The sequence below is a fragment of the Ovis aries genome, chromosome 3 (assembly GCF_016772045.2).
Source record: "Ovis aries strain OAR_USU_Benz2616 breed Rambouillet chromosome 3, ARS-UI_Ramb_v3.0, whole genome shotgun sequence".
Classification (NCBI taxonomy): Eukaryota; Metazoa; Chordata; class Mammalia; order Artiodactyla; family Bovidae; genus Ovis; species Ovis aries.
The window spans coordinates 141748718-141762968 of NC_056056.1; the positions used below are offsets into that span (position 1 = coordinate 141748718).

General features: G+C 40.9%; 1 protein-coding gene across 4 annotated transcripts in view; it reads left to right on the plus strand.

Moving 5' to 3' along the window:
* The first annotated feature begins 1732 nt into the window (after positions 1 to 1732).
* The window catches only part of NELL2 (neural EGFL like 2), a 400596-nt gene continuing 388077 nt past the window's right edge, over positions 1733 to 14251 (plus strand). The window contains exons 1-3 of one of the 4 annotated variants that reach the window (XM_004006428.5): positions 1733 to 1906; positions 2614 to 2699; positions 3168 to 3296. In XM_004006428.5, coding sequence (XP_004006477.2) covers positions 2645 to 2699; positions 3168 to 3296 — 184 coding nt within the window. In that variant the 5' untranslated portion in view covers positions 1733 to 1906; positions 2614 to 2644. Of the gene's footprint in view, positions 1907 to 2154; positions 2700 to 3167; positions 3297 to 14251 lie in introns of those variants that run through there. The other 3 variants (XM_042246832.1, XM_015094719.4, XM_060412706.1) reach the window with 3 other exon arrangements.

The following is a 14251-nucleotide window of genomic DNA, read 5'->3' on the forward strand; positions in this document are numbered from 1 at the left end:
GAGTAAGTGTCTTTTAATTTCTTGGCTACAATCACCATCTGCAGGGATTTTGCAGCTGAGGAAAATAAAGTCAGCCACTGTTTCCACTGTTTCCCCATCTATTTGCCATGAAGTGATGGGACCAGATGCCATGATCTTCGTTTTCTGAATGTTGAGCTTTAAGCCAACTTTTTCACTCTCCTCTTTTGCTCTCACCAAGAGGCTTTTTGGTTCCTCTTCACTTTTCTGCCATAAGGGTGGTGTCGTCTGCATATCTGAGGTTATTGATATTTCTCCCGGTAATCTTGATTTCAGCTTGTGCTTCTTCCAGCCCAGCGTTTCTCATGATGTACTCTGCATATAAATTAAATAAGCAGGGTGACAATATACAGCCTTGACATACTTTTTTTCCTATTTGGAACCAGTCTGTTGTTCCATGTCCAGTTCTAAGTGTTGCTTCCTGACCTGCATACAGGTTTCTCAAGAGGCAGGTCAGGTGGTCTGATATTCCCATGTGCTTTAGAATTTTCCACAGTTTATTGTGATCCACACTGTCAAAGGCTTTGGCATAGTCAATAAAGCAGAAGTAGATGTTTTTCTGGAACTCTCTTGCTTTTTTGATGAAACAGCGGATGTTGGCAATTTGATCTCTGGTTCCTCTAAATATGTGTGTATATGTATATTTATTTTTTCCTCTGATTTTATCTTTCAGTTTTTAATGTCACTTTTGTAAATACTTGTTAGAATTCATTACTTTGATTGTACTGCTATAGAAAGATCTTTAATTTCCTGATGAATCATTTCCTTTGAATTAATTTAATTCAGGTACATTAATTTCATTTTATGTAGTTTTGCAAGTTTGTGAAGTTACATAAAACAATACTTCATCACATTTAAGTGCGGATCTACTTCTCAAAAGTTTACAAAATTAGAAATAGAATCAAATGGAAAACCTGATAAGGAAAGATCATTTAAATTTAATTTGGAAAAGACTTCCAGATTCTGATATTTTTCCCTTAAAAATTCCAAGGGCAGAGCTAAATATGTCCTGCTCCTCCTGTTATAGTATGCCAGTAAGTTGCTTCAGTCATGTCCAACTCTGTGTGACCCCACTGACTGTAGCCGGCCAGGCTCTTCTGTCCATAGAATTCTCCAGGGAAGAATACTTCAGTGGGTTGATGTGCCTTCCTCCTATTATAGTATAATTGAGTATATTTCGCCCTGCTGGAACCTCAAACTCTACCCAGTAGGTATTTTGGTAACTTTGTAGGTTCCTTTCGAGAATTCAGAATCTACTTGTTTGGATGGAAAATTAAGAAACTCAGTTGACTTTCGTATAGATTAACATTTTAATCGCTTTTGAAACTTCCTCAGTATGGGACTTCAATGTCATTATTCAAAATTTACCTCAAATTTAAAGGAACCTCTATCTATCGATCTATCATTTTTCTCTTCTTTTTGGCATAGGCAGGCACCCTGACTCTGCTGCCCTTGCCTCATGCTGTGTGCTTGTCCTGGAGAACCGGAGCCCGGACCTGGCCTTGTGTTTGGCAGGGGGCGCGCGAGGTCCCGGAGCTGTCCAGCAGTTCCCGGCTAAGTTCTCCCCTGCTCTCTCCGCGCAGGGGAAGCTCTCCAGCGCCCCGCCCCGGGCAGGGAACCTCTCCGCCGGAGCTCCCACGGCTTCCCAGGCTCGCCACCAGTCTCCGCCCGTTTCTGCCTACTTCCAGCCCCACCGCGGGAGTCTAGCTGCCTTAGTAGTCTTCCTCCGCAAACCTCCGAGAGGGATTCCCCTCTCTGGTCCGCGGGGCTGCGCTTCCCTCCTTTGCCTTAAGGGCGGGCGAGCGCGTCTCCATCTAGCCTCGCCTTCTGCAGTTGGGTAGTCCTTTCTCTTTCTCCGTCTTTCTAGACACGCGCCCAAAATTGAGGGGTGAGAGCAATGACCGCCCATCAACTTAGCACCTTGAAATAAGATCTCTCGATCCCGAAGGAGCTTAGCGTAGCCGGAATCGGCGAGAGAGGGAGGACGCGGCGGAGGCTGTCTCGACTCCGGGGTCCGCTGGACGGGGCTTGGGGACCGAGAAGCCCGCGTGGCAGAGGGACGCGGGGCGCCGGGCCTCGCCCTCGGACTCCCTCCCTTCTCCTCCTCTCCCCGCCTCCCCGCCCCGCCCCTCCCTCGCCGAGGAGCGGTCTCTCCTCCGCGCGTCTCCCGGCGCTCTCTCCATTGTCTCTGCCTTTACAACAGGTTCGGGCGGCGGGGAAGACGGGCGGGTGCGGGGCCGCCCCAGTCCGGGCTTTCTTGGGGCGGCCTCCTTTCCTCCGGGAGTGTGCTCCTTCGGCCGCTTTGATTCGGCTCAAGAGCTAATTTCCCCGCGGAGCAGCCCCCGGCGAGGCCGACCGCTCCCTTCGGGCCCCGTCCCAACCCGCGCCTGCCTCCTGGGCTCTGCGTGTGGGAATGATGTGCGCATTGGAGGGTCTAAGTTCTTCACGTGCCTGGGGGGTCCTCCCTTTTTTTTCTTAGCAACCAAATCGTACTAATCTTACTAATCAGTAAATCCAAGCCAGTGGCAGGAAAGACAAGCGATTTTTTTTTCCCCCGCTTGATTCCAAGAATCTCTTCGGTTTTTATTTTTAAAGAGGGAGACGATGGACTGAGCAGATCGGCACCATGGAGTCTCGGGTCTTACTGAGAACCTTCTGTTTGCTCTTCGGTCTCGGAGCAGGTGAGTGGCCGCAGAGCTGGGGTGGGAGAAGGGATGGCTCCCACCTCGGGGCAGCCCCAGCTGCCCGGGGAAGCCTCGCTTTCCCTCCACCTGAAGTAGGTCTGGAGTGGGAAGCTTGGAGTCGGGGGTGGGTTTGGATTTGGATTTTTTTTTTTTTTTTTAATCCCTGTGCTTGTCTTGGAGACCTCAGGGCGGGTCACACCCCAAGTCTAGGGTCTGAGGGCCGAGGGGAACTTTGCACCGAGCAGGGTTTAAAGTAGGTCACGGAAATGGGACTGGGTGCTCCGCTGTTTAAAGCTGGACTGCTGATCTCAGGTAAGGCTCTCCGCGGTGTCGGAGGGAGTCGCCTCTCTTCGTCAGTTTCCAATGTTGTCTCCAAGACGCGGTTCTTTGATGCCCTAAAAGAAGAGGCTTGTATTCTGATGGAGCTTTTTCTTTCTTTTCTCCTCTCTTCCCCACTCCCACCAGTTTGGGGTCTTGGTGTAGACCCCTCCCTGCAGATTGACGTCTTAACGGAGTTAGAACTTGGGGAGTCCACGACCGGAGTGCGCCAGGTCCCCGGGCTGCACAATGGGACGAAAGCCTTTCTCTTTCAAGGTATGAGGAGCGTGCTCAATCCCCAGCGCGGTTTCAGTTCGGATAACCGCGGGAGGAGCTGGCTTGGCCGCTCCTCCTAACTTCTGTTCTGCCTCATGGATGACAGTATCTGAGCGGAGACGAGGAGGGGTCAGTGTGAAATACACATATCTTCCACCTCTTTTTAAGTGGCTTGTTTCTCTCTTCTCCCGCCCCCTCCTTTTTCTTACTTTGTACTCTTGCCAGTCTAATAGATAGTTCCTTTAATTACTGTGCAGAAACTCCGATGGCAGATGGTTGATTCTGGAGTCTGGGGAACAATGAATTATAGCAAACACCTCATCTGGGTGAAATTGATTTAGGTAGGAAATAGGGTAGCTTAATCTTAGTTAAGACATTGCTCTCTGAAAGTTTCAGGTACAATGGTGCTCAGTTGTGGACGAATTTCTTTATGTGGGTAGCTTTGTGGGAAAATTAAATCTTTCAACAGTTTTAAGCACTGTATGTCACAGACAATATATTTACGATTCCTCATCGAAAGATAATGATTCTTTTCCATCGATAACAAGAGAAAAGAAATAATATTCTCTTATTCTTTGTCTCACCGTTAATTGTATACTTAGGATTTTAAAACGTTTTTATTGAAGTCAATGGACGGGCTATGCACGTGTCTGCATTTAAATTTACCCGTGTTAGGTAGTCAGAAGCAAACTCCAATGAATTAAGCCTTCAAGCGTTGATTCACCAACACTTTTGAAGGTTTCTTGGTTTGTGGGGAGATGCTGTAACATGAGTATTCGAAAAGATAAACACATACAGAAAGAGTAGTTTCCCATATGGTGAAGTACAGATGAAGGCAAAAGATAAATGGAATTTGGTTTAACATATTTGATGGACTGACTAAAGCATCTTCTCCCCGCCCCCCACCCCCAGATTTTTCTTTTGTGATTTTGGTGCTGTGCCTTCAAAAACATGGCAACTCATAATTAATAAAGAGTTGGATATGCAAAATAAAACTTCTTCAGCAAATTACCACCAAGAAATAGGCATAAAATAAAACTTGACTGTTGCTGTAGAGGTGTTGTTGCTCAGTATAGCCAGTATGTGTCACCATGGACAGTAACACCAAAGCTTACAGTTGGGAAGGGAGAAAACTGACCCATGTTGCGTTTATTTAAAACAAGTTTACTCTTACAATATGTTAAATGTAATTTTCTCTTTTAATTATGGTGCACCCACTAAATGTTTTTATTATGACAGATATTTGTGGTAATATTTTATTTACTTAAAAGTCTTTTTTTTTTTTTTCCTTTGGTGGGGAGTGTGTGTGTGACTTTGATATGAACCCTTTACAAACAATGACCAGATCTAATAAAGGAAATAAGATTAGACTGTCAGCAAAATTCACAGAGTGGAATAAAGGTGTTATTAGGGTTAAACTCTGTTTTTTCTCTTTTTTCTCCCCCCACCTTTTTTTTTCCAATCTCTGATTTTTCAATCCCTGTGAACTGGAAACAGAATTATTTCAGGACTGCCAAATTGAGTAACTGGAAAGCTTTATGGAAGCTAAAGCATCTGATAAATAAATGGCATTGAAGTGTCCTTAAAATTTCCAAAGGTCCTTTGAATTATATTGGTGTTCTTCTTGGCTTTCTCTGAAGAGTGTCTGAGCTGTCACAAATAGAAACATTCAGGACTGTGCATTTTATGTTCTAATGCTAGACAATTTCTCAGAAATAGTAAGAAGGCACCAATATCTTTTTCTGGTTAATTTAAAAAAGAAATGTTATATGGCAAAACCAATACAGTATTGTAAAGTAAAATAAAGTAAAAATAAAAATTTAATAAAAATAAAAAATAAAAAAATAAAAAAGAAATGTTAAAAAAATAAAAAAGAAATGTTTAGTATTCATTTTTATTTAAATTGTCAGTTGTTCAAGATAGGCATTGTATTGCAAATGAGTTGTCCATAGTTACTATGTATCAGTGCACACTGATGAGCTGCTTTTGTTTCTGTGTTGGTACCAAGACCAATATTTAGAAAGATTAAATGCCCAAGAAGCAAGGTTTTAAGAGATTTGGAGATGCAAAGTTTTATTTCTTGTCTAATTATCAACCTTATTTCATATAGCCAATCAATCAGCAAGTTGTTACTATTGGGTGGGGACTTCCCAGGTGGCACAGTGGTAAAGATTCTCCTGCTACGGGTTTGATCCCTGGGCCAGGAAGATCTCCTGGAATGGGAAATGGCAACCCACTCCAGTATATTTGCCCAGACAGTTCCACAGTCAGAGGAGTCTGGCAGGCTACAGGCCATGAGGTTGCAAAGAGTCTGACAGAACTGAGTGAGTGAGGTTGCACACATGCCTGTGTTCTCAGTAGGCTTATGTTACTAATATGTTTATTATGCTCTAATGATTTCTCTTATTCTCAGATTAAGAATTTAAAATTGACAGCAGGTGGGTGTTTGAGCCTGCTTGATAGTTCTGTATTGCCTTGGAAAGTTCTGTTCTCTGCAGTTAGAATGTGGAAACTGTTGTTAAGAAGTCAGTTCTGACTCCTGTTGCTTCAGTGGGATTTCATGAGGTTTAGAAAGACAAAAGCTTTCAGCCTCTAAAGACTTTATGGATTTGTTTTATAGTGAATTGAGGGTGCTGCAGATATTTTTGTATAGTTTGTAAAATGTCATAGCAGGAATAGTAACACATTACAAAACCTGTGAGATGCTCTCAGATTTCACATAAACCTAGCAGTTAAGTTAGTTTGTGCTGTCAGATATGTTTTAAATAGATGGGAGAGATTTTTGAACCATCAGTTTTCTTCTGCAGTCATACTGTCTTTTGTCTCTTAGAAAGAAATCTCAGCATATAATTTCCCAATGACTTTTGCTTATTTAATATTTTGGTTACTTCATTCTTCTCTTTATTGGTTTTTAAGATGCTTGTAATTTGGTACTTTTCAAATCTAAATACTTTTTGGTAAATTATCATGCAACTTATTGTATATATAACAAAACAAAGAGAAATGTGTTTTAAAGTTATATCTGATCTTTATACAAAAGTTGTTTTGTTGTTGAAATTTGGTCTATAATTGTTTTGGAAATTGAAGTAATAAGATACTAAATTATGTCATCCATTGATACATGAGGCTTTTGATCTATGCCAGTGATAATAATTTTCAAAAGAAACAGGTGAACAGGCAACAATTTGGAATTTGTATCAAGATCTTCCTTGTATTTCTAGCTGTAATCTGACTAAGCCACAAAAATATACTTATGTTTTTAACAAATGGAGGACTGGATGCTGAAGAATTCTGAAATGTTGAGGACTAGTACAATTATAAATAAAATTCTACCAACCTTGTTTAAAGTTGAGGGAATATGATTTTGGATCTTTGGTTTTAACATTTGCCCTGGCTGTGTTCCCAAACTAGATCATTTCCTCTTTGGTTTAATAAAATTTCTTCTGGGGTGTCCACAGATTTTTATAATACCATTAATCTCCACAAAATAAGTAGATAAGATAAAAGCATATTTCCCCCCTGCTTTGGTAATTTGAAAATAATTTTTTTAGTAATTATTTTTAAAGAACTTTAATATTTTGAAGGAAAAAAGTATCCCCAAGTCTATCCTGATGACAGTATTTGAAAATAAGAATGAAATTGGACATTTGGTGGTGGGTCATTGGCTTGATGAGGTGGTAGCAACTGCATAAGGAAAGTGAGTGGCAGTGAATATTTGTCTTCAGTGAATATCTGACCTTCAGCGAAGGTCAGAGAGTATCTGCGGACTCAGAGACAGTGATCATTGGTGCTCCATTAGAACAGAAGAGCGCAGTGACTGACAGACCAGTCACATGTGACTAAGGGCTAAGTGACTAGGCTTAAAAACCAGATAGAACAAGTGGAATTCCATTATTTGTGTTTCTGTCATAAAGTTAATTTCTATGAGCTTCAGTACCCTCAATTATAAAATTAATGTTGTTATGAAGAATTTTGTGTGCAGTTATTGTTCTGCTAGGTATTAGGCATATAATAAATGAAGTTAGAACTTTCATAATGCCTTCAAAGTAGTCATTAAACAAACAATTACACAGATAATAATTTAATCACTATTAAGATAAATGATATGAAGAAAAACTAAGGATGTAAGAGAATCTACATCTTGTTTAGGGAGTTTCAGGATCAGGGAAGCTCTTTGAAGAAGAATTACTTAAGCTGATAGCCAAAGGATACCTAAGAGTAGTCTGGGGAAGAGGAGCTGTGGGGATTCAGAAAGAAAGACTAACATGGGCAAAGGAGATAGCATGAGCAAAAATCTTTTCCTCGAATGAGCATAGTGTATTTGAGAAAATAGAAGAAACCTGGAGTGGTGGAACCCTAAGCATTGTGATATGAAATGAAGCTAATGAAGACAGCATGGATCAGGTTACACGGTACATCATATTCATGTAAAAGAATTGAAAGTTTATCATTATGCAATATATATTGTGGCAGGGTTAATAATAGTCCCTCAGAGATGTTGATATCCTAGGAACCTGATTGTATGTTGTGTTATTTGTCAAGGGGAATTAAGGTTGCAAGTCAGCTGCCCTTAAGATAAGGAAATTTTCTTGGATGATCTACGTAGGCCTTGTGCAATCGCAAAGGTCCTTTAAATGTGAAAGCAGAAGCTAGAATAGCCAGTGTCAGAGTGAGGCAAAGAATGACTAGACCTGGACATTGCTGGCTTCGAAGATAAAAATGGGCCACGAGCAAAGGAATGTGGGCAGTCTCCAGAATTTGGAAAATGTAAGAAAACAGATTTTCATTCAGTGTGTCCAGAAGGAATACCGCACAGCTGACGCCTTGATGTTAGCCCAGTAAGATTCCATTTGTACTTCTGACCTCCAGAAATGTGAGATAATGAATTGGTATTGATTTAAGCCACTAAGTTTGTGGTGATTTCTACAGCAGCAATAGGAAACTAACACAGGTTTTGATAAATGGAAGTGGGAGATGCTATAAGAAGTAAAACCGTAGAAGTGGCTTTGAAATTGTGCAGTAGGCACACGCTGGAAGAATTTTGAGAAGCATGACAGAAAAAAAGGCTAGATTCCTTTTAATAGATTGTTAGTAGAAATAGGGATGTTGGTGGTTCTACTAGTGAGGACTCAGAAAAAGATGGAAGAACATGGTAGAGAAAACCCACATCATCTCAGAGGATACCTGAACTGTCATGAACAGACTATTTGTAGAGATATGGGCAATAAAGGCAGCGCTAGTGAGGGCTCAGAAATCAGGAACATGTTACTGGAAACTAGAGGAAAGGATATCCTTGTTAGATAGTCGCAGAAAACTGAGCTGAATTCTGCCCTAGTGTTATGTGGAAAGTCAAACTTGTAAACATGAATTTAGATATTTAGCTGAGATAATATATATGCAGATGTGCAGCCTGGCTTTTTCTTACTGCTTATAGTAAAATGTGAAAGGAGAAAGATAGATTGAGGGAAGAATTGTTAAGCAAAAAGGAACCAGAACTTTACATTTGAGAAATTTCTAGCCTATCCAGATTGCAAAATATGCTGAAATTAGGAGATTTGCTGGCAGGAAAGCCTCTTTTGGAAAGAAAGCTGATAGTGTGACCTAAAAACATCTTGGTAGTGCCTCAGAAGTAAAGCCAAAGTATTCGGTTCCAAAGAGGGCTCTTTAAAGAAATTGAACATGTGACATGAATTCCCTCATACATCTCAGTGGAAGCCCATAATAGAGATAAATCTATCCAAGAGGTGTTTGTGCAGGAACCTCTTTCTGTTGGAATAAATCTCAATGACATATATGGGAAATGCACAAGGTTCTTAAGAAGATCATACCAGCAATAACACTTCTGGCCTGAATGGGGAAGTGAGAGGATTTAATGAAAGAAGGTTGTTGGGCCCCTAAATTCTACAACTAAGATACAGGCTGATTAAACTGCTCAGCTGTAAACGTGTGCTACCTTTCGTGGGCAGAACTGAGACCCCAAAGACAAAACTTACTGCCCAGAGGATTATTCTCAGACCTTGAAACCAGATGCAGTTTACTTGGCTGGATTTCAAAATTGCATGGGTCTCATGTCTAAATTTTTTAACTTGCATTTTCTCCCTTTTTGAATGGGAGTGTCAATAACCGTTATCCCCTGTCTATCTCACCATTGAATTTTGGGAGGAGATAACTTGTTTCTTTAGTTTTACAGTTTCACCGATGATAGGAATTGTGTCTCAGGATGGATAATATCCAAAGCCTCCTTTTTACCGGATTTAGATGGTGAGATTTGGAGCTTTCGAATTGGTAAGATTTAGACCAGATTTTAAACATTGAGTTGATATTCTAAAGGCTTGACTGAGTCTTTTGGGGGTTTGGGGATAAGTAAATGCGGTTTCATTAGGGATGGACAGGTTGTCCATCTAAAGGACAGCTTGTGGTAGGCTGGATAATGATCCTCTAACTGTCTATGTACTAGATCCTTAGAACATGTGAATATGTTATGTTACATGGAGGGATTCAGGTTGGCAAAGGAATTAAGCTTCATAATCAGTGGGCTTTAAGATATGGGCATTTTCCTGGGTTATCTGGGTGAGCCTCATGTAATCACTCAGGCGGTTGCCCACTGGGTCCTGGAGGGGGTTCCCCCCAGTACAGTACGCTGGGCCATGGCCATGAGGAGGGATGTGGAAGAGTCGGTGTGATGCAATGGGAGACTCGAGATTGACCATTGCTGACTCTGAAGTGGGAATGTGGTCCTAAGCCGAGGAACGTGGGCAGTTTCTAGAAGCTACAAAAAGCAAGGAAATGGATTATCCCCTAGAACCTCCAGGAGAAACATAGCCTCACAGACACCTCGGTTTTAGCCTAGTGAGATTCAGTTTGGACTTCTGAACCTCTAAAACTATGAGGTAATAAATTTTCATTGATTTAGCCATGAGATTTGTGGGGATTTGTTACAGCAGCAATAGGAAAGTGATGTATATGTTAAACATTTATTTTGTAACTGAATTAAACTTTCTTTTGAGCCTGTCTTGAACTGTGCATGAGAATATATTTGTGCAATGACTGGAAATTTGAAGTAGCCAGTTAAAGTTAACTTAGTCGTTTGGAACTTAAAAGTTTAAGTATAAAGTCAGAGTCTTTGTACTAAATTATTAGTCTTTAAGGGATTCTCTCCATCACTTAATTATGAGTTCATTCTCAACAAACAGTAAAATCAAGTGATTTTTTTTTCTGTATTTCTTTTTCAAAAATATATCCTTCCTCCCCACAACAGGTTAATCCAGAGGTTGAGAGGGAAAATAGAAAGCATGCATATTTTGGAAGTAGAATGGATAGCACTTAGCATGGTGTTCGGCACCCTGTGAGTGTGGTCCTCAGAACTATGGACTACAAGAATAACTAGAGTTTTCCTATTGAAAGTGCCAGGGATCTCTGTAGGATGCTAACTTGGGAGGAGCTGGAGCAATCTTGACAGACTTTGACAGGTGAATGATCTTTTCTTTTTTTTTAGCTGAGCCAGAATCCCCATGGCAGAGGAGCCTGGTGGGCTATAGTCCATGGGGTCGCAAAGAGTTGGACACGACTAAGCAACTAAGCACACACACGGCTTATGGGATCCTAGTTCCCTGACCAGGGATTGATCCTATGCCCCTGCAATGGAAGCATGGAGTCCTAACCATTGGACCACCAGGGTTGTGGCGTGAATCTTCAAAAATAGCTGAAGTGAAGGGCATTTCTTTGGCTTTATTCCATCTCCCACTGGCTCCTTTACCTCATGCTGGTTCCAGACCCCATTCTTGCAGATGCTTATTTTTGGGGGGTTATTTTCTGTCTGTAATTCAAATAATTATCTGTCAACATGGTAACTGATAACTTAGGTAATAGATATTAAGGCCTTATTAAGGTGTGATATGTCTCCTATTGATTTTCAACTTAATTGATTCATTAATTCAACTTAACAAATATTTATTTCACTGCTACTATGTATAAAGAAGCCATAAAGTGTATTAGAGGAAGAAAGATGTCTACATGAATTAGTGCAGGAGGTAAAGTAGGAACTAAATTGTAAAAAACTTAATTGTAAATAGTGAAAAAGAAAATTTGGAACTGTAGCGTAAAGAGGGTAGAACTCTGAAAATTATTTGTCCTAGTCTATAGTTGATGAAATGTAGATAATCATTTAACTATGAGCCAATTATAAGAACAAATAGAATAAAGCCAAGTATTGGGGTTTTGTGTGTTTTGTTTGTTTGCTTATTTTTGCAAAAATACCTAAGGACTGTCTCTTAACCTTCTAATGAGAAATCTTTCAGTTTGAGGTATTTATTATTTTGGTCAAATTTTTATTTTTCATGTTAAAAATTTATCTGTCTGTGTCAGATCATCAAAAGCTAATGCCTTTGAGTCATGTAAGCATTTCTCTTACATTGTTTTTACTGACTTTATGAAACTTTTCATCTTTTGCTAGGCTTCAGTTTAGAATTGACATTGAAGAGAGAGATGCCAGTCGTATGTGGAAACATTTTATAAGCAAATAGTTTATTGGGGGATATTTTTGTTATGGTAACTTTTGCATCACATTTATTGAAACTCATTTGTGGACTACCGTAATGAAAAAGAATTAGCGAGAGAGCTGATGGGAAGAAAAGCACTACTCTTCCCTTTCTCATTAAGGCTGCTGCCAGGAGCTGGACATGGGCACTTGGACAAGTATTTGCTGAGATGTTCCTGACGGGAACCCTCCTGACAGTCTTCATTCTGGGAAGGGATAGGGAGCCCAGACAACCACGTGTCTCTCCCTTCAAAGGGAAAGTGTGGAAGGAAGACAACAAGTCAGTGCTCAGAAGGTCACACTCTGCTTGTCTAGCAAAGGGAAGAAATTATGGAGGCAATTCCAAGTTCGTATTGATATACTGTAGTAGTTTTTAGTAGTCAGGAACATAGACTCCAGAGCTAGATATCTCAAGGTCAAATCTTGGTTCCTTTGTTGCTAGTGTGAACTTTAACTTGCTGCTTATCTCTACTTCCATTGAGATAATGACGGTACTATTTCTTAGAGTTGATGTGTAAATTACATCAATAAATATACGTAATTTATTTGGTAATGCATGGCATTTACCAAACATTCAATACTCATTTATTGTTTTTATTTTGGAATCAGCTTAGCAGCAGGTCAGTCTCCCTTGGATTGTTTTAGGGGCTCCCTGGTAGGAAAGCTGGGTTTTGTGGAGGAACTAAGGTAAGGTGACTTGCCGTGTGATGTGGGGATGAAGGTGAAGGTAAACTGGAGTGGGGGAGAAACTGGCCCTGTGGCAGCTCCTGTTCTATTTTTTCTGTTTGGGCTTTACTGGGGTGAAGAGGACATGCTGATTTGGGTAGAGAGAGATGGAAACAATGGGTCCGTTTGTAGAGGAAGGAGTATAATCTGCCCTGTTGTAGACTTTTCAGAAGTGGGGGTGGGGCATAGAGTAAATCAACAAAAGATTCAGAATATAGTTCCTCTATAGTCACCGCAACACACATTGCTTTTTAAGTGTGTTAAAAGTCTAGCTTAGATTTTGAGTCTCATATATACAGAGGATGAGATGGTTGGATGGCATCATCGACGCGATGGACATGAGTTTGAGTAGGCTCGGGAGTTGCTGATGGACAGGGAAGCCTGGCATGCTGCAGTCCATAGAGTTGCAAAGAGTTGGACACAACTGAGCGACTGACCTGAACTGAACTGAGTCGTATATAGATTTTGAGTCACAACCCAGTTTTTTTTTACCTGTCTCTGTCTGGGTAACCTTGCCCTTTCTCGGCAAAGTACAGCTTTGGTCTGTTGGTGGGAGCTGGTGATAGAGGGTAAGATTCTGTGGAACCTTGAATGGTGGTTGCAGGGCCAGTGCAATGTGGGCAGGACCCTTGGGTGGCCCTGTGGGTCCTTTATGGATTAGAGTCACTTTTCCTACATTTCCTGCTACATCTTTGACTTCTCTTGAATATATCTTGCTGGAATGATTGTTTCTCCCCATAGCCTCTCTGCTAATTTTCATTCCAGTGTCACTGGGACTCTGATCTTAAGTTATTTACTGTCTTGTTTCCCTACTGAGACAATAAGTTCCCCAGGAAAAGGATCATGCCCTATATTTTTCCTGGTCACTAACAACTCTGCCAGTTCCCTTCTCTGGATGGTTCTTTCTCTTTCTTTTTTCCTGGTGAACTTTTATATATTTTTCAGGACTCGGCTAAGCTACTAACCTTTCCTTTGGTGAAACTGTTGTTTCTTCTGTGCCGTCTTAGCTTTCTCTACTAAAACAACCACCTCACTGTATTATAGCTAGGTATTTTTCTTAATATAAAAACTTGGACCACTTCTATTTTCCTTGCTGCTACTTCCCGGGTCCACACCATTGCCTTCTCTCACCTGGACGATTGTAGTAGCCTCCTAAGTGGTCTTCCTGTTTACACTCTTGCTTCCTTTCACGCTGTTTTCAGCATAGTTGCTAGAATGATCCTTTCAGAACATAGTTCACATCACGTCACTGCTTTGCTCCAAACATTTAATAGTTCTCCACTTCAGTCAAAGGTAAAGTTCTTATTATGCCCTGCAAAGACCCATATGAACACTCCTGCCCTGCCCTGTTACTCTCTGGCCTGCTGTTCTCCCCCTTGCTCTTGGCCTTAACTCTACTGGCCTCCTTGCTGTTCCTTAAACAGGCCCGGCACTCTCGTGACTCAGGGCCTTTGCACTGGCTGTTTATTCTGCCTAGAATCCTACTCTCCCAGATATCTAAATGTTTTCCCCCTTGTTTCGAATATTTTATCAACTATCAATTTGTTAATAAGGCCTACTCTGAATGCTGAGTAAAATTTCAACTTTTCACAAGTATTCTTGATATACTTTAGTCTGATCTGTTAGTTTTTATAATATTTATCATCTAGAATCATGAGTAATTCAATTATCATATTAGTTGTTTATTCTCCCT